This window comes from Manis javanica, chromosome 6 (assembly GCF_040802235.1).
Source record: "Manis javanica isolate MJ-LG chromosome 6, MJ_LKY, whole genome shotgun sequence".
Classification (NCBI taxonomy): Eukaryota; Metazoa; Chordata; class Mammalia; order Pholidota; family Manidae; genus Manis; species Manis javanica.
Window position 1 is genome coordinate 70,630,344 of NC_133161.1, and position 25,395 is coordinate 70,655,738.

Here is a 25,395-nt window from a genome sequence, read left to right on the forward strand (position 1 = left end):
TTTTACAGGTCAGAAATGGAGACAGAACTGAATGTTGAAAGTTGTCCAGAAAGTTCCTGCACTCTTTCTGACTCAAGCCAGGACTGTTCACTTAGCTTTAAAAAATATCATTTAATTCAACATCTTTGAGATTAGAATATCTTTTTCAAGCTCTGTTGGATGAATTGAAGCATGTCATTTTTCCAGCTCATCAAGGAAAGGACATGAGGGTCTATCTAGATCAACAGTCTTCAGCTTTATTTTTCTTGTGAATTTTTTGAATATTTCCTTTTTTCAGATCACCATATAAAGCATATACTGGTATATCCAAGCTTACCAAAGACATTTGGGAATTGGCACTACCACAGTGCCCGTCGGCAGTGTGTCATTTACCATAGAGAGGTCTTTGCCCCAAATGCAACACTACATAGAGAGATGGGAGGTACAAAGGCTAGAAAATCAGACTTAGCCAGACAGCCTGACTTCATATCCCATCTCTACTACTCACTGTCCCTGTGCCTTAGGCAAATTGCTAAACCTCTTTATGGCTATTTCTTTCTTCTTTTTATTTTTAAACAGCTTTATTGAGATACACTTTACGTACTATCAAATTCACCTGTACTAAGTACACTTCAGTGATTTTTGGTATATATACTGAGTTGTGCAGCCATCATTATAATCTAATTTTGAACATTTCACCACTCTAAAAAGAAACCCAGTACCCGCTGGCAATCATCCTCCATTCCTTTCTCCTCCCTCCTTCCCACACCCCCAGCCCCAGCCAACCACTAATCTACTTTGTCTCTGTGAATGTCCCTATTCTGGACCATTCAATATAAGGAATCATGAAGTATATGTGGTCCTTTGTGACTGGTGCCTTTCACTTAACGTAATCTTTTCCAAGTTTATCCACGTCATAGCATGGATCTTATACCTCATTCCTTTTCGTTACCAAATAATATTCCATTATATGACTCATTATGAATGATGCTGCAATGAACATTTGTTTATATACATCTATTTCTTCATCTGTAAAGTGAGTACCATCTCATAGAGTTGTTGTGAGGAATCAAAAAGTCAAAAAAGTAGAAGTAGCTAGTAGATAGGGAGCAAACTAACAAACGTTAGTTAATAAATGCTCCATATTAGTATGTGAGTCCTCACTTAACATCAGTTAACTTAACATCAGTTAAAAGATTGGCTCATGCAGAGTACCATGCTTTTCCAGTAACCCCTAAAGATTCTCTTCTACTTTGTTCCTGGTTTTTCCCTGAGTTACCATTTTGAAAAGTTTTAATTTATTCAGTAAACATTTATTGAACATCTACTGTGTATTAGACCTCACACTAGGTGCCATGGAGAATTAAAAGAAATGAAGAATCCAAAGTATGGAGAGACATTTCTAGTTTATGGCTATCTTTAGTTTGCCAGGCTGTGACCTCAGACCTGCCAGTAGGGTTTAAGACTTGGGGCTCCTGAACCCCACTCTCACACCAAATGCCACAGGTTTTGGGGTCTCTTGATCCAGTCACTGTTGTCAGGACCTTGTATTGATGAACAGGTTTCTGTGAAGTGGCTGATTGAAGCTAACTGTTGTGTAAGGAAAAGGCTAAATTAAGGGCATTGTATCTAGGTGGAGACCTCAAAAGGTAGAAGGGGAGTGTCATTCCTGTACTGTAGCTGAGCTTGGTGAAATGGTGGTTATTCTAATCAAGGCATTAATAGTCCCTAATTGTTGCTCTCCACAGGTTTCTTCTTTTTGCAGGGTTGACTTTCTGTTCTTTCTGAACTTCAGAAACAATTTTGTACTGAAACTGGACTCAGAAAAGGCATCAATCAGCTCATCATTGCCTAGGTGCCTGACTTTGGGTGGACAGTGACTGGCATGGTGACTCAGAATTCACTTTTTGAATGTTTTGTCCCACTACCATTCTCTTCCCTGTAAGAGAACAAGTATGTTCTTCACGATTTTCTCATTTGTTTTTTTGTCCCACTACCATTCTCTTCCCTGTAAGAGAACAAGTATGTTCTTCACGATTTTCTCATTTGTTTTAACTCTAAAGTAATGTTTCCTTTTTCCCATAATAGCCTATATAGTTAGCATAACAGAGTGAAGCTGTCACTTCATTCTCTCTGCCTTTCATTCAGATAAAATGCATTAGCCATTTGAAGAATTATGTTTGATAGTGTGAGACTGCCTCTAATCCTTGCTGTAGGACTAAGAAAGAAGTTTGAATGCTATTATTTAATGTCCATTTCAGGAACTCATCTTGAATATGAGCAGCACAGTATACAGGCATCCCATATACCTGCTAAGAAATTCCAGATAGCTTATTTGGGGTCTAGTTAATAATACAGCAGTTTTGTGCTATCATTGGTAAGCACTGTTTCCATGTACACAATTTTACTGTTTGTTCTATTTTAAATATTTACTGTAGCACAAGTCACATCTTGTAAACTTGCCCAGTTTGGGGGATTCCCATTTAATTTGTAAAACATTTCTTGTTTGATGAATGCAAAGATATTAACTCACAGATCCGCACTGCCAGGTGTATGTAGCAGAGCTGAAACTAGTTTAGTCGAAACTCTAAAGATGAACTGGAAGAAGATAAACTATGAAACTTTTTATGAACACTGTCTTTAAGGATATAAGGAATAAGATGATTTAGTGAATAAAAGAGGTTGACTTTGTATTCCCTCGTCAGATTATGGTAGACTTAAATTTAGCAGTAATGAGCACAAAGGGGTTTCCCTGCTTTAGAGTTGTTCTTATTATTTTTGTCCAGTGGACATAGTCATGGAGGAACCATGGCAGGAAAACGACTATTGCTTACGTGCTTGAGCTTATTTCATTTTGTCTAATACATAAGACATATTTGAGGTCGGATATTGGTGTTTCATTTAACCATTCCAAAATTATTTATAGATGTCTTAGGACTATTTTTTTGTTGCAAGTAATAAAAACTCAACTAAAACTGGTTAAGTACGAAAGTGGGGTCCCTGGCTCACAGTGGTAGTTTGGGCACAAGTGGGTCTAGTCTTAAACAGTATCATCCAAAATCTCTTGTCTGTTATGTCTCTGCTCTTTTGGCTGCATTCCATGGTAGGCTCACTAAAGTGGTGGCAAAGATGGTCACCAGCAGCTGCAGGTTTCTATGTTGCCAGTTTGGTAATCCCCAAGTAGAGCTCTGCTCTCCCAGAAGTTCTAGTAAAATTCCTGGGGTTGATTCACATGATTCTGTCCATTCCTAAATCAGTCATTGTCACTCTTTTAGTCCAGGGTAGGTTAGATGCCATCCTACATCTGAGGTCCCAGAACTATATTGCCTGAGTATGGTGTAGGCATGGTTCCTCAACGAAAAACGAGGATATGGTTTTCAGAAGAGGTAGCAGGCTTGGGAAGGCAGACACCACAGCTGTCTACCATAATAGCATGTAGAACAAATTTACTCTGGTGTGAATCTATAGTTTCATGTAGTGTTTGTAGAAGTTGTTTGCAGTTAATACATAGCCGTATATCATTACTTTTAGTTTTACTCGTCAGTGTTTTTTCACCCAACTAAAGTTCTGAAAGTTCTTAAAGACAACACCTACTTTAGATCTGTTGGCATCTGTAAAACTGTGTACAGCACCTGCACACGATGGGTGCTGATACTGCTTATGGATGCTGCCCAAATGGTTCCCTTCTAGCAGCATGCTCATTATTGTTGGTAGGAATACTTCTGGAGTTAAACTGTTCAATGTTGGTTGAGAACAAGGGCACACAAAGTCCATATTAAATGATCAAAAGGAGGACTCCCTGGCCAGTATCCAGTAGTGTAAGGCTAGTGGCATGTTTGAACAGAAATTTGGCGCATGCAGGCTATAGCCACAGAATATGCTTCGTGGACTATAGAGGAAGAAATTAGAGATTTTTAAAAAATCTCCTTAATTTCAACAACTGGGCTGTCATTCAAATGAAATTTTGTTTAGCACTCTTAAGCAGCTGTACCAGACATCTCTCTGCTCTTGAACTATTTGATGTCCAAACATTCAAGAAAAAAAGTGACAGGAAAAAAATTCTCATAGAATTTCCTGTGACAGATCAAAGTTTAATCACAGAAAATAATGCATATTTCCCTTTTATAATAACCACAATACAAAAGCAAGTCTTGTGTTTACAAAGCATGTTGTTTGGAGACCTTTGTAAATTGTAATGTTTGGAAATGCCAAACCTTTTGGATGAAATCCCATCCATTAGGCGAAGGCAACTTGCCTATGCAATAGATCCAGAATAGCAAGTTAAATGGAGAACACGAACAGGAAGCAGTCATTAAGAATTACAATGGGTAGGATGCAGAGTTAATTCACGGAGATATTTTGTTATGAGATAATTACATCACTAGGACAGCTGGAAAGCTGAGTGCTGTGCTGGACCACAGAGCTTGCTCTCTGCCCTGCAGCTGGGAGGGTCAGGACAACAGAGACAGTGAGAGAACTTACTTTATGGGCTAGTTAAGGGCTTGGCTGACTTAATTGTGAAATGATAATGACCTATCTGTGCCTCATTGGATTGCATTTTGCACACTAGATTCATAGACTTATTAAATGCTGAGAACCACTTTTCACTTCTACTTTTTTAGCATTTGCTAGGATCACATTAAACTCAGCTCTAATAGATAAATATGGTAGTTTTCATTTCCCCTAAAAGTCATCTGAGATATTTTGTTCATATTCAACACAGTGTGATTATACTTCTCTTATTGAACTGCAGTCATGCAATCAGTGAAGTGGTATTTTTGTCTGTTTAGTTATTAGCAAAAAAAAAAGTTTTAGAAAGTCTTAAGATGTTGGTCAACTCAAGGAATCATACCGTTGAAGTTATTTTCCAGTGTTTATATTCAAATGCTCAGACCTGTCTGGCTCTTTTGTTTTGCAAGTGTGGAAGTTATAGGCAGCCTGGCCACATTCCTCATTGATTTATATAAATATATTACATATTGTTAACCTCCTGCCAAATACCAGGGATTTCAGTTCTTGTTTAGCTTAGTTTCTTTATGTGAGACTTTAATTTGTTACATTAAAGCACCTATCCTCTTTATTGCCCACTGCAGTGACTGCTATTTATTTCATCTGGAGTAATTCCAAAGGGAGTCATTATAGATGAAAAAACATCATAAATGTTATGTTCTAAAATTCCTAAATTTAATACAGGTTCCCCCACTATCTGAGAGTATAGCATTCCTATGAAACCTTTCATAAGCCAAAATGGCATAAAGCAAAGAAGCAATTACCATTAATTTATATGGAACATTGTTGAGTGTTCCCAGACCCAAAAAGTAGCCACTCTTAGGCTTATCTGATACCTTAGGACACATCTAACGGATGCACAAAATAAATTGAGATAAAAGCACAGACGCTCACAGATGCAGTTCAAAGCTGTGGTGGCTCGATGCTGAGATGCTGAGTGTAGGTCCCAGGGCAGGAGTCCAGCAGGGCTGCCCTCACAGCTCGGGTGAGCATTGCAAGACAAATGCTGAATGCTGTTTTTGATTTTTGCCTCTTTTCCATAAAAGCGAAAATCCTCTTTGGATTTCTTCCAGTTAACGAAAACAGGTGCTAATGTAGGTCTTTTGCAAAAGTGAAGTGGTGTAATGTACACTGTCAAAGAAGGGATGACTGAATATATAGCTGTTGATTCAGAATGTATTTCCTACCTATTATGACTAATATAACTGAATTTTTACTGTAATAATGTTTACTAAACAATTTAGACAGAATTTCATATTTTAGTAGAACAGTATTTCCCAAAACATCTTCTGTGGCATCCTGGGGCTGTAGCATGTTAATAGGGGGGATTCTACCAGTCTTTCTAGGACTTTCACCTCCCTGATGTCACTTGTGAATTTCTAAGGAGAATGTAATACACTCCTTATCCCAAATGATATCAATAATAGCACCTTAAAAAAAATCAACACAATTATCTCCTTGAACCAGCAGGAGCCAATTCTACTTAATGTCATTCTTTTTGTGGCCTAGAAGAATATTTAATTATATACATTCAGATTCTTACAAGAACATTCCACTCTGTGCACTGTCACACATGACTCCTTTTCTCCATGGCTTATCATTTGGGGCAGTGAGCAGTGGCTTCCATGAGCTCACTGTTGCCCACCTCACCTATGGAATGCAGTTGCTGTAGGTGACATCAGTGATTCTAATATTCTTAAGGAAAATACCTTGGATGGATTAGATGTTATTCTTGAATCGTGTCATACAAAGAGTGAAAACGTGGTTTCAGTGAGATGAAGCAACATAGCACGCTGCCAGGACTGTTAGGTAACTAACAACGGTTTGGGAGCTGGTGACCTTTCAGCTCAGCAGTGTTTTATTTTTTTCTGTATTATTTCTTTCTCCAGTTATGTCCCTGTCAAATTTGTTTTTCTGTTCGAAATTACCAAATTGTCTTAGATGTTACAGACTATAAGTGCAGTTAGAACTGGAGTTACTAAAATCACTGTTGACCTAAGACAATGATAAACAAGAATTTTTTTTCATTAAGAAAATATATTCATTATAATGGAAAATATTTTTAAGTAACATTTAAGAAGCACAACTGTGATTGTGCAGTTCCCATGTTTGTATTCGGTTTTTGTACATGCCATTTTTGGTTCACTCTGTTTTATTTCATTACAAAAATAGAAGCAACAGATATAAAGAAGCTTGGTGACTGTGCAGCTCCTTTTTCTTCTTCAAAAGGAAGAAAAGAGTGAGGCTGTCAGAGTATGTGGGTTTAATGGAAAGAAGATGGTTCAAAGGAACCTATGAATAGACAGTAGTTAACCTTGAATTACCAAATTGAAAGTTGTTTTGATAAACTTCCCAGGTGTCAAATCCATGCATAATAGCAATCATAGTTTTCATAGTTTGCACTCATATGATTTATAGTGTTATCTTTAATAAACTTATTAATTGGGAGTTTTCACTTTATCAGAATAATTTTCCAGAAAAAGTCACATAATTTTGGAAAGATTAAATTTAGAAGTAGGTGATTGAAACTTAGAAATCAGAATATTGGGAAGTAGATAAATGTGAAGAAGAAAGTCAGTCGATCTAATTGATTTGAATAGTTGTAGACCCCAAACTGCCCATAATTAAAAAATATTTTGGATCTGGCTGTGAAGTATGTGTGGTTTACCCCACCAGTTTCAACTTAATTATAGTGTTTTTTAATTTCTTTTAAACTTAGTTTAGATTCACAGAGAAGTACCAAATATTGTGGGGCTCTTCTAGCCCAGAAATGCAGTAGGGTGGCATGGTGTACCAGCTAGGCATTAAAAACTTAACAGAGGTCATACACACAGCAGACAGTTGAGAATCAACCCTGAATCTTAGTAATTTGGTTATATGCACATTTATAGTTAGTTGTTTGAAGAGAGTATTCAGTTTTTAAAAATGAAAGAAAATAATATGAATAACATTTTTATTAGTCTTTTCTTAGTAGTTATATTACAATCTTGTCAAGAAATTTGCTTACAGCTTATTTATGAGTGGTCTGTTTAATTCTTCAGATGTTTGGTAAGCGTCTTCTGTGCCAGATAGTGTGCTATGTAGAGGGTGAAACTAAAGGAAAATTTGTCTTTGGGCTTGAAAATTCTTTTGACTACTGAAGGCTCTGTCTTCAGAATTTATATTTTGAATCAGTTACAGGATTTTATGGAAAAAAATGGATTTGCCCATCCAAACTTAATCATAAAGTTTGTTAATCTGTCTTTATCACTTAAGGGTTATGTCATTTACTAATGAAATTTCAAGCCATCCCTTCCCCCACCAAAAAAGTTAAAATTTGTTTTGATTAGCATATTTGGAATTTTAAAACTATTCATTATGTATGCCCTTTCTAAGGAAGTGATTTGATTCACCAGGATGAAAAGGCTTTCTTAGAAATAAACTAAATTTCTCCATATTCCGTCAAACTTATTTCATAGGCAAGATTCTAACACCTTATATTCCAGGAAAATCTTCATTACAGAGTCCAGCATCTTCAAAGAATGCTTAATCTCTTTTTAATAATTCTTGAACTGTGAGCTAAGAAGAACCATATTTTTTCCTAGGCTTCAGTGTTTTTAACTATCTTCATTGGCAAGTTCTACCCTAAGGAAACTCTCCAGACAGATATTCTCATGCTCTAGTAGTGTTGCTTTCTCTTTTATTGTGGGTTTTGCCACCACTTAACAAAATGCTCCACTCCTAAACTTTCAAATTGATATTAAAATATCAGATACCATTAGGTACGTGTCCTTATATATCATCACAAGGAATGAACAACATTGGCCTTTTTTTTTTTCCTATTATGTGATCAAATTGAGGGATGTGTATAAAGACATACAGGTTCTTTCTTTCTTTATGCCACCTACTTAATACCTCTTTTTTCTTTTAGGTTGTTTGATGTGTGCACAGTGTCACGAACAGACAGAGAAATCAAACTAACATTAGTGTTTGAACATGTTGATCAAGACTTGACCACTTACTTGGATAAAGTTCCAGAACCGGGAGTGCCCACTGAAACCATAAAGGTACCAAGAATCATCTTTCTACCTGGTCAAACAGTCACAGTATTATACTCTATTAAGCAATGGCATTCTTTCTGTATAAAAATTGCCAGAAGTAACTTCCAGTCAACAGTATAATTTACCCTTGAACAATTTAGGGGTTAGGGGTGCTGGCCCCCCAACATAGTTGAAAATCTATGCATAACTTTTGACTCCCGAAAAACTTAGCTACTAACAGCCTGCTGTTGGCTGGAAGCCTTACAGGTAACACAAATAGTCAACTAATACATATTTGTATACTACTACATGCATTATATACTGTATTCTTACAATAAAGTAAGCTGGAGAAAAGAAATATATTTTCAGATTTTCACAACTTTCCAAAAATGTTCCAGTGTATCTACTGAAAAAAATCCATATATAAACAGACCAATACAGTTCAAACCTGTGTTGTTCAAGGGTCAACTGTATATAGCTAAATTTGTCAACTAAGTGAGAGGTTCAAAGAATGGGATATATTCTAGATCATTAGTTTTAGGGCTCAGTGAAAAAAACATTTTAGTTCTAATACATATTAATCTAACATAGTAAAATTATTGAAAAATATCTATTGTACATTATCTGGCCCTAACCTCAAAAAGTATAGTATAACAAATAGAGCTTTGTCTTTTTCTGATGGTTCATGGATCTGAGGGACATAATTTGAAACATCATACACAAGCACATTGAATATTATAACCATCTTCTGACTCAAAGACATAGCTATGCCATGTAAATCTGAAATACTGATTGTTGGGCCCATTTTTTCTCAGTCATAAAACATTTATAGGAAGCCTAAGTGCCAGGTACTATCCCAAACTCCTGGGACTCAAAGGTGACTTAAGACCCCTTAGAAGTCAGCAAGCTAGATGCAACATAGTGATTAGAAGTCCTTTCACCTTTTAAATCTAATGGAAAAAGCCACTCATAAAGTTTTGTTGGTTGTACTTCCATTCTGCTTAATTGAACTTCCCAGTGGATCTTTTACATCTGTGCACATCATGTACAAGTCTTCATGAAGAACCTTTTGTTATGTGAATTAGGTGACTTAGCAGACTCCTTACCTCATTTTTTTCTTAGAAATGAATTATAGATTCAATATAATTTTACATAGGAGTTAATAGCAGGAAATATCTTACCTTCTGAACAGAATAAGAAATGTCTTTTAGTGATAGCTAGGTAGTGTTCCCAAATATTGAGACACTTAGAACTTGACACATTGAATAATTTGTCCCTTTGGTTTTAGACTAATATAGAATGTATTTTCTCCCATCCATCTTTCATAAAAGAATATGGTGTTCTTTTACTATGCTGATGGGCAGTGACTGTAATGGGGTATGTGGTGGGGACTTGATAATAGGGGGAATGTAGTAACCACAATGCTGCCCATGTGAAACCTGAGCATAAGATTGTATATCAATGATACCTTAATAAAAAAGAAAAAGGCAAAAAGAATATGGTGCTCAGTAATGGTTTCAGTTCTTCCTGAGCAGTTTTAAGAACATTAATACCCTTCAAATGTAGGTATTCCTGATTACCTGTTCTTGGTCCTCTTCTCTTATATCTCTGCACCCCTCTTTCCTCTTGAATTGTATTCCAGCCTGTGACTTCGATTCTCCCCTTTATGAGTTTCTTCAAAGCCCAAGTTCAGCATGGAGGCAGGGCAAAGCCCCTTTTCATGTACTCTGTTTTCTGGTCAAATAAGATTAATTCCCACTCTCTTGGTGTGGCTCATGATTTCCTACCTCAATGGCCTTTCTTCTTATTGCCTTTCTTTGCTCCCCCACCAAAAACTTACCTGCTTAAATTTTTCAAGGCCCACCCCAGATATCATTTGATCAACTTTTACAGTTCAATATAATCTCACTTGTCTTATAGCACTTGTTGTATATATATCTTCCTCTTTATTATATTTTCTGCCTTTGTGATTATTTATGTCCATATTTTATCGATTCATTCATCTTTGTATCCTCACATCCTCACAGTCCCTACCCAAGGATTTATACACATAGGTAATCAATAAATAAGACACATTACCAACCTTTATTCAGATATAATTATTTCAAAATTATTTTTGAAAGACTTCCAACAGCTTAAGCATAGGCTATCAAAATAATCATCAGCTTCTTCTGAAATAGTTCTAAGTTCAAAATTATTATTTTTGGGGGGTCTCTTTTTTAAGCAGTGAGACAAGGTAACCATTTTTTTTTATACCATACATTGCTACCTACGTAGATCTCTTGAGCTTCACATTAAATTTTCCTAGGATGTTAGAGGCTGCTGGGTGGAATCATTTGCTAAAGTATCTGTGCAGTTAAAGTGATGTGATAAACTGGAATGGTATACTAACTAAAGCTTGATCAGGCAGAAGCAGAAATGAAGTGAGGTGGGGAGAATTCTCAAGAGAGCCGGTAGAGAGGTAAACATGATAAGATGAGGAACAGGCAGAAAAGTGGCCACCAAAGTGAATTAGAAGAGAAGACAGCAGTGGGGGAGTGGTTAAGCCAGGGTCAGTGGAAGCTACCAGAGGGGAAAATAGGGCTTGTTGGAAGCTTTGGCAAGATAACCTGTTTAAAGTTAAAATATTTCTGAGTTTTTCATCTGTTTCCAGAGAAAGGGAATGTCACTGCATTCTGTACTCAACAGGAGATTCTCCTGGAGGCTGTTAAGTTTCTTCAGCCTTCAGAGCCAGCACCCTCACTTATCCTTTAGGGACCAGACTGGCTGGTAGAGGTGGAGGGTGGGGTTGAGGGGCTCTGGTTATTTAAGGTTTGTGGTTAATGTTGTATTGATGTTTACATTACAGTAAAATAAAACTATGGTCAGCTAGAGTATTTCAGGCAATTTATTTGCATGTTAATGGTTAATTGAACATGTTTTGCTCACTCAAAGTCTAATCACAAGGCCCTTTTTGTCTTCATCCTTAATTTAAAAAATTTTCTGAGTTAATCTTCTCTTCCTTATTAAATATAAGGTTTTTTTAAATAATTGTTTTGTGATCCTTTAAGGTCACTATTTAAAAATATGAATAATCATATAAAAGCATTATAAAACCATCAAATGGATAGTTTTAGATTAAATATATAATTGACACAAATTTATTTTTAATAAACACCTGTATCTTCTGTTTCTGTGCTTGACTTCTTTTTAAGAATTGGTATGCAGGATAAATATCTGCTAAGTAAGAGGTTCTGCCTCCTTGAGGTGGTGGCTAATTGAATTTTTCAAATTCAAGCATACAGCCAGAGAACAGAGATACGTCATCACTGTACAGGCTCATTTATGAAAGTCTCAATAACCAGACCAAGACATTATTGTTATTATGAACAACATGTTTGGAACACAGAATTGAGTTCTTTATGTAGAATGTTTTATAATGAGAGTTTTTTCTGAATATACTTGTGCAAACATTTATTGAATATTTACAGGGAGAATTTTGTGCCAGGCATTTTGGGAACAAAAACCTGAATTTAGTCAATATGCTACTCTGAAGGACCTTAGAGTATAGGAGAAGAGATAAAGTACACACAGAAGCATGTGGAACACATTCTTTATGGGTATTTAAATGGTTGAAGGGTGTCCTCAAGTAAAATAGAAAAATCACTTACTTATGAAGAAGCACAATCCATAGCCATAATCCATTATGATACCAAAGTATTTTCTAAAATGTTCTTCAAAATCATAGATACTAGTATTGACAACATCTTCTATATATATCATAATATATCATGTTGCAAAATAATTATAAATGTGTGATTTTAACTTGAAATAGATACAAAGCAAAAAATAAAAAAAAGTCTTCATGTAAGGTCATTTAGGCTAAGGGGATTTTCTGTAACCCTCTGTACCCCTCCATATTTTCTGTGGCACTGTTTACCTGTTAACCCACTTGAATGCCGGCAATTCTAGTTCACATTCAGGACATAAATTAGAGTAGGTGAGCCCTACTTGGATAAAGCTACAATAAGTGAGTGGTACTTGGATAGAACTGGTATGCTCCATGGTCTCTGATTAGATATTGTAGGGGTACTTTTAGTTCAGTACAGTTTTTATAAGACTATTGGTTTAAAAAAAGCCCCATGATGGGCTTACTTTCTCAGCCTACATAGATCAGATAACAATTTTTTCAAATGCATTTAAATACAATTTGTTTTTAAAAAATTGAGAGGGCAGAAAACCACCCCTGAAGCCATAGATATTTGTGAAGGATGACAGTTGGATGAACACACTGGAGAAATTCTGTAATTACTGCATTGTGCCCACGTCAGACTTTGATAAAGTAATTTAAGGGTATAAGCCTGAACTGAAAACTGTCATTGAGAGGCTAATGAGAATGAAGTAAAAACATAGGTGGTTCTTTCCAACATTTTTAAGTACACCTTACTCTAAAGTATCTATCTTTCTATCTATGCACATTTTATTCATGCTTCATCTTCAAATTTTCATCATTCTTTCATCTCTCTTCTTGATGTCCTAAGGTCCATCCATTTGTGTTGATGACATTTGCATAAAGGAGGCTGTTGACTCTTGTACTGTGAAGTAAATAAATACTCAGATTTTGCCCATAGGCTTATTATTGCTATATCTTGCTTTCCTCTTTTGTGCAACTGAATTGTGCAAATATTTATTGAATATTTACAGGGAGATATTCCTCTTTCTAATTCAGAATGTTATCTTTTGATCTACTTAATTATGGAGGAATTCAGTGCCATCTTTACTAATTGTTATTTGAAATACTATAGTGTCTTCTTGGACTTCCACACTTGGGGAAATAATCGACATATGAATTACTGTCTTTTTTATTTTTAGGGTTCATGATAATTTAGAGGATCTGTGCTTATATTTAAAGGAAATTCCATTTATGGGGGCTTTATAAGAAAAAAGGGCTTCCAGACTTTTATTCTTTTCTCTTTCTTGCCTTCTGCTGCCACCCTATGAGAGGGGATCAAAAAGAGTTGTAAATAAAATCCCTCACCTTGTTCCTTAGTCATTTATAACTGCTACCCAGAAAAAGAACTGTATGCACAGGGAGAAACTCCTATGTAAAACCCTTTGCTTTTACAGGCTTTCAAAATAAAATGCCCCCTTTTACCAAGCTATTCATTTGTTACTTATGCTTGCCTGCATATAGTGCATTATCTTTCCCAGTATATGTCCTGGCTTCTCAGTTGTCTTATAAACTCTTGGAGACCCTATATCACTCTTTGGCCATTCTGTGCATGTAACATGTTTGATGAAATTGCAAATATTAATTTCACAAGTAGAAATGCAAGGCACTGAAAGGTTACTCAGAAGATCAGCTGCTTCTCCAAACAGGACAGGGTTCGTTAACTCAAGACCATATGGCCTCTTTGTATGACTCAGTCTTGGAATAAAAATTATATTTTATTTATGTATCTCTGTATAAATGAATTCTGTTGGGCTTGAGAAGGCCAAAAAAGCTCAGGGTTTATGTGTCTGTGGGTCATTTTCTCTGTGAATTAGATTTCGTTTTATCTTCAATTGAATGTTTCTTAGAGATTTCTGTTCACTGTAATATTTTCACTAGGAGATAAAATATACTATTAGGTTTATTTTACAAAACCCAGACTTCAGAGACTGACACACGCTCATAATAGCACCTGTTTTCTGCCTCTGGGAAATATCTGTTTTCATGAATAGTATCTGCTTGCAGTAAACAGTGGTGCTGGTGTCCTGATGAGATACCCAGGGATGATTCATCTTTCTCAATCTGACATAATGCAAAGTGATGGGCTGGTCCCCCTGTACTGCACGAGAGGAAAGTCTCCCAGATCCTTCTTTCCTCTTACCCCTAAAGGAATCAAGCCATGGCCCCTCTCAGCTTTTGGTGGTCTCCACTTTGCTGAATTATGAGCAGGTGATTTGTCTCATCTTTGCAGGACGCAGAGCAAATTAACATGAAAATATCGCTTCTCAGAAAACAAGGCAGGCTTGAATGCCCTGTCGTTGCTGGTCATTAGCCATCTGCCACCCACACTCATACTCTGTTTATCACATTTGAAATTCAGAGCAGATGTTGCATAATAAGGTGATCCCAAAAACAAGGCAAGAAATTCAGAGAACAAATACTCCACAATAACGGTAAGGATCCCGGAAGGAAATTTTTTTCAACCTAACATCATCGCTGGACTCATTGAATAGACCATGTTTTTTTAAAATACGCGCACACATCTCCCCTGGTTTTGAGTGCAAACTGTTTTTCTTGGTAACATAAATTAATTTTGAAAGAAAGGGCATATGTGAAAGATGCCTGAGAGGACTGTTTAATAAAAGTAATTTTATTAAGCAAAGTGGAATGTTATAATAATACTAGTTCTGGCGAAAAGACCTCATAGGTTAGTCAGGCCCATGTTGATTTTTACTCTAAGATGGGCCTTGACTTACAGCAGTTAGACCTTAAATATTAAATAGTTCACTCCCGCAGTACAGTTGGATCTTTTATGGCTCATTGCTTGCCAGTGTGGTTTCCTAGACAGTTACTTCTTGGTACTCAAGGTCCTACATTCCCTGTGCACTTTCCCACCACCTGCCTACCCCAACCCACTATCCCCACCACCTCCACTATGTCTGCCTATGCTCTCCCGCAACCTAGCTTCCCTGGGCTCTGCATAGCTCTGTCCCAGCTTCCTCTCCAGTTCCTGGCTTTAAGTTCTCTTCAACCTAAGCCCTAAGGACCTTTCATTTTAGTGTCACTACACTTCCACTGAAGGCTGCATTTTATAGGATTCATTATTGTAATATTTTATCTAATCAATTTATGTACCTTCTAAGCTCTCAAGACCTCATAAAAAGCACACAATTCATAGTATATTGATTATTGTGCTTAGACGCATTGTTTTTTAAAAAACAGACCCCTGAACTTTCATAAGGAATGTAACCTATATTATAGTTCTTTTTCTATGGGGAGTCAACTTCGAATGTAGTCTTTTGACTCAAATGATATTTTTTCTCCACACAAATCACACCCTTATTTGTGTCTGTGCTCCCTACACACACATACACAGAACTTGGGGGGTGTGCGGGGTGGCCTAAAGAGGAACATACCAGATACATTGCTAAGCAAAAGTTAAGCAGCCAGTCTGAGAGTAGCTAGAGGGTTAAAGCAAAAGTTAAGCAGCCAGTCTGAGAGTAGCTAGAGGGTTAAATCAAAGTAGCACCAGTAATTGGCTGTTGACTTGACTCCAATAGGAGGCATGACCAAAGGAACAGAGTAGCTCTGGATTCACCCAAAATCTGGGGGAAACATAGAGTGTGTGAGCTACAATTGTGGTGCTTTCAATAATTCAAGGAACTTTTTCAGGAAGAACATTTTTAGAGAGTCTAGATTTTGAGAACTCTTCCAGAAACAAATCCTTAAGCAATTTCCTAAACCCTTGTGATAGCTAAAAATATTAAGAAAAAGAGGACAGAATTATGCCAATACATGATTATCTAAATATGTAATAATGACCATAACAGAGTTATTTAGCGATTAGGGTTTTATTCCTATCAGGAAATAACAGTTTAAAAAATGCTAGTATCTTTCTAAGATACTGTAAGACTGACTCACGAAAATAAATACTGACTGACTAAAAAAAGCAAATGACACTTTAGCAAGCTAATAACAGGTAAGTTGAAATCTAGAAAATTCTTCCTCATCCTAGGTATTGAATCTGCTTATAAACCCCCTTAAAAAGTTGCAGGCAGTGTATACCCTGTCTGTATCATCGTGGTAGTAGAAAGCCAAGCAATGGTTAGTCTAGAAAAGGAAATTCCTCATCCAAGTTTAATGTGTGCCTAAGCTCTCTGGTTGTAGTCTCCTTTCTGCCTGTCTTCCTAAAATGTTGGAACATCCAACTCTTCACCTTCAGCAGTTTTTTTTATTTTTTTGAAGTATACTTGATATACAACTGTATATTGGTTTCAAGTATACAACACAGTGGTTCAGCAGTTACCCACATTTTTAAATCCTCACCCCAACTAGTGCAGTTACTATCTGTCAATAACATTGAAAAATGTTACCAAATCATTAGCTATATTCTCCATGCTATACTACCATCCCATGACCAACTTATAACAGAATTTTTGTGCAGCATTAGCCCCCTTGCCCTCCTCACCTACCCATTCCAGTCCCTTCCCCATGGTAACCACCAGTCACTTCTCAGTGTCTATGACTCTACTGCTGTTTTGTACAGTAAATGAAATCATATGACACTTGTCTTTCTCCACCTGCTTTATTTCACTTCCCATAATACACTCTAGGTCTATCCATGTTGTTGCAAATGGCAGAATTTCATTGTTTTTTTGTGGCTGAATAATATTCCATTGTATGTATGTACTACATCTTTATCCACTCATCTATCAATGGACATTTTGACTGCTGCCATATCTTGACTATTGTAAATAATTCAGCAACAAACAGGTATGCATGTATCTTTTCAAATCATGGATTTTGGGTTTTTTTGGGTAAATTCCTAGAGGTGGAATTATTGGGTTATAGTTTCTTTTTTAGTTATTTGAGGAAACTCCACACTGCTTTCCATTGTGGCTACACAAATTTACATTCGCACCAACTGTGTAGGAGGGTTCGCTTTTCTCCACAATCTCACCAACACTGTTATTTCTTGTTTTTTAGATAGTGAGCATTCTAACAGTTGTGAGATGATATCTCACTGTAGTTTTGATTTGCATTTCCCTGATGATTAGCAATGTGGAGCATGTTTTCATGTGCCTGCTAACCATCTGCATTTCTTCTTTGGAAAAATGTTTAGGCCCTCCAACCATTTTTTAATCAGGTTATTGGTTTTTTTTGGTGTTGAGGCATATGAGTTCTTTATATATTTTGGATGTTAAACCCCTTATCAGATAAATCATTTACAAATATATTCCTCCATACTGGAGGTTGCCTTTTTTATTCTGTTGATGGTGTCCTTTGCTGTGCAGCTTTTTAGTTTGATATAGTCCCACTTATTCATTTTTTATTTTGTTTCTCTTGCCTAAGGAGATGTGTCCAGGAAAAAATTGTTCAGGCTTATATATTCAAGAGATTTTTGCCTGTTTTCTTTTAAGAGTTTTATGGCTTCATGTCTTCAGTTTAGGTCTTTTATCCATTTTGAGTTTACTTTTGTGTATGGGGATAGATGGTAATCCAATTTCATTTTCTTACATGTATCTGACCAGTTTTCCCAACACCAATTATTGAAAAGGCTGTCTTTTTCCATTGTATATTCATGACTTCTGTATCCTATATAAATTAACCATATATGCATGGGTTTATATCTGGGCTATCTATTCTGTTCCATTGATCTATGGGTCTGTTCTTATGCCAGTACCATGCTGTTTTGATTACTGTAGCTTTGTGGTATAGCTTGAAGTCAAGGAGTATAATACTCTCAGCTTTGTTGTTCTTTCTCAGGATTTATGTGGCTGTTTGGGATCTTTTGTGATTCCATATGAATTTGAGGATTATTTGCTCTAGTTCACTGAAAAATACCAATAGTATTTTGGAATGCATTGACTCTGTAAATTGCTTTGTGCAGGATGGCCACATTGACAACATTAATTCTTCCTATCCAAGAGCATGGAATAGGTTTCCATTTATTGGTGTCTTCTTTAATTTCTCTCATGAGTGTCTTGTGGTTTTCAGAGTACAGGTCTTTAACTCCTTGGTCAGGTTTATTCCTAGGTATTTTATTCTTTCTGATGCAATTGTGAATGGAATTGTTTTCCTGATTTCTCTTTCTGCTAGTTTGTTGTTAGTATATGGGAATGCAACATATTTCTGTATATTAATTCTGTATCCTGCAAACTTGCTGAATCCAGTTACTCTAGTAGTTTTTTGGTGGAGTCTTTAGGGTTTTCTATGTATAATATCATGTCTTCTGCAAATAGTGACAGTTTAACTTCTTCCTTACCAATTTAGATGCCTTTTATCACTTTGTTTGTCTGATTGCTGTGGCTAGGACTTCCAGTATTATGTTGAATAGAAGTGGTGACAGTGGACATCCTTGTGTTGTTCCCAGTCTTAGAGGAAAAGTTTTCAGCTTTTTGCTGTTAAGTATGATGTTGGCTGTGGGTTTTTCATATATGGCCTTTATTGTATTGAGATACATGCCCTGTATACCCATTTTGTTGAGAGTTTTTATCATAAATGGATGTTGAATTCTGTCAAATGTTTTTCCAGCATCTATTGAGATGATCATGTGGTTTTTAGGTCTTTTCTGTTAATGTGGTGTATGATATTGATTGATTTGCAGATATTCTACCATCCTTGCTTGCATCCCTGGAATAAATACCACTTGGTTGTGGTGGTTGATCCTTTTGATGTATTTTGAAATTTGGTTTGCTGATATTTTCTTGAGAATTTTTGCATTGATGTTCATCAGAGATATTGGCCTATAATTTTCTTTTTTTGTAGTGTATTTTCCTAGTTTTGCCATTAGAGTGATGCTGGCCTCATAGAATGAGTTTGAAAGTATTCCCTCCTCTTCTACTTTTTGGAATACTTTAGGAAGGATGGGTATTAGCTCTTCTTGAAATATTTAGTAGAGTTCATCTTTGAAGCCATCTGGGTCTAGACTTCTGTTGGGAGTTTTTGATTACCAGTTCAATTTCATTACTGGTAATTGGTCTGTTCAGATTTTTTGCCTCTTCCTGGGTCAGTCTTGGAAGGTGGTACCTTTCAAAGAATTTGTCCATTTCTTCTGAGTTGTCCAATTTATTGGCATATATTTTTTTCACAGAATTCTCTAATAATTTGTGTTTCTGTGGTGTCAGTGGTAACTATTCCTTTTTCATTTCTGATTTTGTCTATTTTGTCCTTTCTTTTTTCTTCATAAGTCTGGCTAGGGGTTTGTTTTGTCTATCTTCTCCAAGAACCAGCTCTTGGTTTCATTGATTTTTTTTCCTGTTGTTTATTCCTCTCTATTTTATTTGTTTCTGCTCTGATCTTTATTATATCTCTCCTTCTGCTAACTTTGGGTTTCATTTTTTCTAGTTTCTTTAGTTGTGAATTTAGACTGTTTATTTGGGATCGTTCTTGTTTCTTAAGGTAGGCCTGTATTGCTATGTACTTCTCCCTTAACAACCACTTGCAGCATCCACAAATTTTGAACTGTTGTATATTTGTTTTTATTTGTCTCTGTGTAGTGATTGATTTCTACTTTGATTTGTTAACTGATCCATTGATTACTTAGAAGCATATTGTTTAGCCTCCATGTGTTTGTGAGTTTTTTGTTTTCTTTATGTTATTTATTTCTAGTTGCATACCACTGTGATCTGAAAAGTTGCTTGATACAATTTCAATCATTTTGACTTTATTGAGGCTCTTTTTGTGGCCTAGAATGTGATCTATTCTGGAAAACATTCCATGTGCACTTGAGAAAAATGTGTGTCCTGCTGCTTTTGGGTGTAGTGTTCTGTGTATATCTAGTAAGTCCATCTGGTCTAATGTGTTGCTCAGTGCCTCTACTTCCTTATTTATTTTCTGTCTGGATGATCTGTCCCTTGATGTATTGGGTATTAAAGTCTCCTAATATGATTGAGTTGCAATCTGTTTTGCCCTTTAGTTCTGTTAGTATTTGTTTTACATATTTAGGTGCTCCTATATTGAGTGCATAGATATTTATAATGGTTATATCCTTTTGTTAGACTGAGCCCCTTTTCATTCATTATGTAATGTCCTTTTCTGTCTCTTGTTACTTTCTTTGTTTTGAAATCTATCTTGTCTGATACCAGTACTGCTACTCCTGCTTTTTTCTATTATTTGCATGAAATATCTTTTTTCCATCCCTTTATTTTCAATTTATGTATGTCTTAAAGTCTAAAATGAGTCTCTTGTAGGCAGCATATAGATGGTTCTTGTTTCCTTATCCATTCTGCCACTTTATGTCTATTGATTGATGCATTCAGTCCATTTACATTTAAGGTGATTATTGATATGTATATACTCATTGCCATTGTTTTTCTGTAGTTCCTCTGTTCCTTTCGTCCTTTCTTATACTGGTCTCTTGCTTTGATGATTTTCTTTGTGATTGGCTTTCTTTTTTAAAATTTTTTGTGTATCTGTTACAGGCTTTAGGTTTGCGGTTACCATAATACTCATGGATAGTTTCCTAAATATATAACAGTCTATATTAAATTGATGGTTACTCTAATTCAAACACAATCTAAAAGTACTTCTTTTTTCTTCTTCCTCCTCCACATTTCATGTATTTGATGTCATAGTCTACACTTTTTGTGTATCCCTTGACCAATTTTTTGTATACTTGGTTGTACTTTTGTTTTGTTTTAATTTCATACTTACTTGGTAAGTAGTTGGCCTACTACCTTTACTGTGGGTTTACTTTTTACCAGTAAAAACTATTTAGGAACATTTACATCTATAGAAGTCCATTTAACATATCCTGTAATGGTGGTTTAGTGGTTATAAATTCATTGAGCCTTTGTTTATGTGGGAATTGTCCTTATGTTTAATCTGTCCTTCAGATTTGAATGATAATATTGCTCAATAGAGGATTCTTGGTTTAAGATCCTTCTGTTTCAGTACATTAAATATTCCATGCCACTCCTTTCTGGCCTGTAAAGTTTCTGCTGAGAAGTCTGCTGATAGCCTGAAGGGGTTTCCCTTATAAGTAACCTTTTTTCTCTCTCTGGCTGCTTTCAGTACTGTCTCCCTATCTTTAATCTTTGTAATTTTAATTATTATTTACTGTGGTATTGTCTTCCTTGGGTTCCTTTTATCAGCGGCTCGCTGTGCTTCCATGACCTGAGTGTCTATTTCCTTTCCCAGATTGGGGAAGTTTTCAACAGTTATTTCCTCAAAGAGAGTTTCAATCCCTTTGTCTCTCTCTTCTCCTTCTGGTACCCCTATTATGTGAATATTGTTTCATTAGGAGTTGTCACACAGCTCTGTTAGCATCCTCTTGGTTCTAGAGATTCTTTTTTCTTTCCTGTTCTCATTGTTTTACTGTTCTCTAATTTCCATCTCATTGATTGTTTCCCCTACTTGCATCAATCTGTTATTCATTCTGCCCATTGTATTTTTCATTTCAGTTACTCTTTTCCTGAGCTCTGAGTGGTTTTTTCAAATCTTCCTTTTCTTTGGTGAAATTCTTCCTGAGATCTTCAATACTTTTCCACAGATCAGTTAGAATATTTAAGACTGACTTTGGAATCTTTATAAAAGTTGGTGTTCTCCACTTCATTTAATCCTCTTTCTGTGTCTTATCCTATTCTTTTGTTTGGAACATATTCCTCTGCCTCTTCATTTTGTCTGGGTTTCTGTGTTTCTTCCTTTGTATTATTAGATAGATATAGTATGCCCCCTGGTCTAGAGAATAATGACTTTATGAAGAAGGTGTCCTGTGGTGCCCAGAAGCTCAAGACTCTGCTCACCTATGCCTAGTTCTCCTTTGTGACGGAGCCATGAGCAGGGCTCCCTTTCTGCCTGTCTGAGGACAGTGACTGATCTCTGTCAGCAGAGGTCCTTTGTGGGCCATGCTGCAGTGCTTGTACTGGGATCATTAAGGATGGGGCCACCTCTCTGCCTACCTGCCAGCAATCTCAGTCCCCCACAGCTGGCAGCTCACCTCATCTGGGCCTCTATACGCCATGCAGCAGTGCTTCTGCCTGGATCGCAGTGGGCAGGGCAGGTGTGTTGCATAGTGCCTTGGGGCTTGGTCATCAGAAAGAGGTGATGGAGCATTTGGGGCCAGCTCCCCACATACCCAACCAGCTGGGCTAAGGAGAGGCTAGGAAAGCATCATCCACCTGTCCTTTCTCCTATGGAGAGAGCTCTGTCCAACTCACCCCTTTGACCCCCTTCCTGCAGCTGGTAAATCTTTGAAACTGCTGTCTGCGTTGGGTCTCAGTGGGACTGATGGAAATGTGCCTGTCCTATTTTTATAGAATAAAACCAAAAGCCATAAATGATCTCATGTTCTTTCTTCTTACACCCTTCAAATTCTGATCTGTCCCCACCCTTTTGGTTCACTGTTCTTCAGCCACACCTGCTTTCTTTCTGTTTTTCCAACATGCTTGCAAATCAGTGTGTGTACTCACTGTTCATTCTGTTTGGAATGTTCCACACCTCTTCCTCCCAAGCTCCACAAGTAGGAGGCCTCCTTCTCATTATTCTAGGTCCATGTAAGATCCTCACAATTCTTTTTCTTGCCACCTCAGCTAAAGTTCCACATCTATTTGTGTTTACCACATTACACCTCATTGTCCTATTTTATCTTTGTGACATTTAGCTGAAATTATCTCATTTATTTTTTTATGTTTATTGTTTATCTTTCCTAACTAGAAGGTGAGAGCTTAGAAGTCAGTACTCTAGTACTGCAGTATTCCTAGTACTAGCTACTTTCTGGAGTATCAGGGACCCTCAGTAAACATGTACAAGGGTAACAGTACTAGGGACCTACCTTATTAAAACCCTCTAATTACTTTTGAAATACAGGAATCAATATTTCCATTGTACAAGTGAGTAAATTGTACTTGTTCAGGTAGGTTTTATATACATAATCGAAAAGTAAGCTGAGGGATGTCATGTCTCAACACAGCCACTCGGCCCTTGCTTCTTGGCTCTTCTTGGTGGGCAGGGGTTCTGTGGGATTGTCCATACTAAGGACTTGCTTAGCTGGCTTGGTTTAGATATAGTCTAAAACTAATAACTGATCTCTGCTAGAACTAGAAAACATTTTCTCCTTTAATATAGTACAGACTTAACAAAATTTCAGAACTTATTCTCTTCAATGTTGGATCCTATTGAACATGCTTTATACTAAGGATAGAAAACCAAGTCCAAAGAAGAGATTGATTGATGACATGAATCGTAGATCCCATTCTCATTTCTCAAAGGTATATATCCAAAATATAATTTGGTAGTTAGTCATTTTTCAATTTTTGAATTACCATGTATTCAGGTTTGTATGTAAATTTTTTCCCCATTCCCATTGGGAGAAGTAGCAGCTTCAAAGAGCTAAGTTACTTTTTAAAATTTAATAGAAAATACCCCCGTTTTTATTAATTTGGATTTTTATCATTCTTATCCAGAAATTTCAGGTACCCACATACATTGGAGTTTGGAAGTAAAGAAAGCACCATTATCCTGGAACAATTGCTAACAATTTTCAGTCACTAAATTTTAAAGTAATGAAAGGCATTTAGAGAATGTATCTATCAGTTATCTAAGATAGTATCTTATTCCTCATTCCTGAGCAAGGTGGAAAGAATTAATCAATCCTTACATTGCACTTAAGAAAATCATTATTAGTTCTAGTAAATATTTATTGAATGAGTAAGTGCTTTCACAAACAGTTGTGTAATGGAGCCTTTAAAACCCTATAATAGCAGTTATGAGAACCAAATACCTCCAGTTTATAAAATACTGTTGTGATTACTATCATTTTGTTCTTCCTCTTTCTCATCATCCACTCAATGAGCAAAATTCTCCAAAAAATTTGACTCCAGTGGAAAACCAAGTGAGGAGAATTTGACCTGAATTTGGATTTGTGTATCTAAATCATGACCTTGATGCCAAGCATCTGGATGGACACTGTGACACTTGAAGTCTTGCAAAGTGAAAGAGAATTCCTTGAATATTAGAAGTAATCAACTGTAAATCTAATCTCTAAAAAAAACTCTGGCTACTATCATGCAATGGTAAGCTTAATTTGAATGCCTGGGAAATAAACTAAACCTAACAAATTTGGCGAAAATGAGCAACCACCTAATAAAGAGTCGTGAAGTTAGGTGTCTTTCCAAGGGTGGTCAGTGAACCACCTGCAGAACCACTGCCTGGGGTGCTCACTTAAAATAACAGCCCTACCCTGAGTCTCCATTCCCAAATACAGTCTCAAGAGGAAGCCTCTAATAAGTTCCCTCTGATGATGCTTATAGACAGTACATATTTAAAAATACTCTCCTACAATGTGACATACGACATGACAGAAATGGGAAATATCTTCCCTTACATTCTGTGATAACTCAAACCTCGAATATTTGCTTGCCTGTGCCTAGGTAACCCCAGCATTCGAAGGCTCTGATCTAAGCCCAGCTGAAGTGGCATTTTAGCTAAGTGGCATTTTAACTGAAGCTACCCAGACATATGATACTTGTTTAAAAGCACTGAAGTTTTATTCCTTCAGATGTTTTATTGGAAAAATGCTAACTCATTGATATGAATTAAAGAGAAGATGCTTAGGAATCATGAGAATTCTAACTAGAAATTCTTAAACCACCTAGAAATCCATTCCTTTTAAAAAACAGTGCTCATAGCACATCAGGATTTGACCTTTGAAAGATGCCTCATTTTACTTATGTTTTCACAGTTCTCTGTGGTCTTAAATTAGTAAACCATTACCAGACTTGCAAGTGTAACTGGTCAAAATTCCTAACCCTGTTTTATAGATGAGGAACCAAAACCATATGAAATTTAAGTGGATTATAGTCATGATGTTTAGCACTGACACCAGTGTGGCCAAACGTAATATTCAAGGTAACCCCTTTTTGAGTATATTCTCTAATACTCATGTATTCAAAGCTATGAATGCTCAGAATTTTTTCCGATTATGGTTCTAAGCCTTTAACAAATAAAAGCTAATAGCTTTGTTGATTTTTGTGTTTACCATTGCTCTCTGTTGGCCCTAAGCACACTTGTTCATTTTTCCTTTCTTGGACAAAACCAAAGAAATATTTATCATTCTATTCTAGTATAGTCATACCGCTTTTAGGTTGGAAAGCTAAAATAAGACATGGCAGGAAATTGGGGAACACAGGGCATAGGAGGTTTCACTATGAATTAAGTATATGAACTGCAATGTTAAAGGTTAATTAAGTTCTACAT

At 36.4% G+C, this 25,395-nt stretch overlaps 1 protein-coding gene across 7 annotated transcripts in view; it reads left to right on the forward strand.

Moving 5' to 3' along the window:
• CDK6 (cyclin dependent kinase 6) overlaps positions 1-25,395 on the forward strand; it is a 227,322-nt gene that overhangs the window by 51,187 nt on the left and 150,740 nt on the right. For all 7 annotated transcript variants that reach the window (XM_037019817.2, XM_073238837.1, XM_073238835.1 and 4 more), the window contains one exon: positions 8,399-8,534. In XM_037019817.2, coding sequence (XP_036875712.1) covers positions 8,399-8,534 — 136 coding nt within the window. The remainder of the gene's footprint in view (positions 1-8,398; positions 8,535-25,395) is intronic.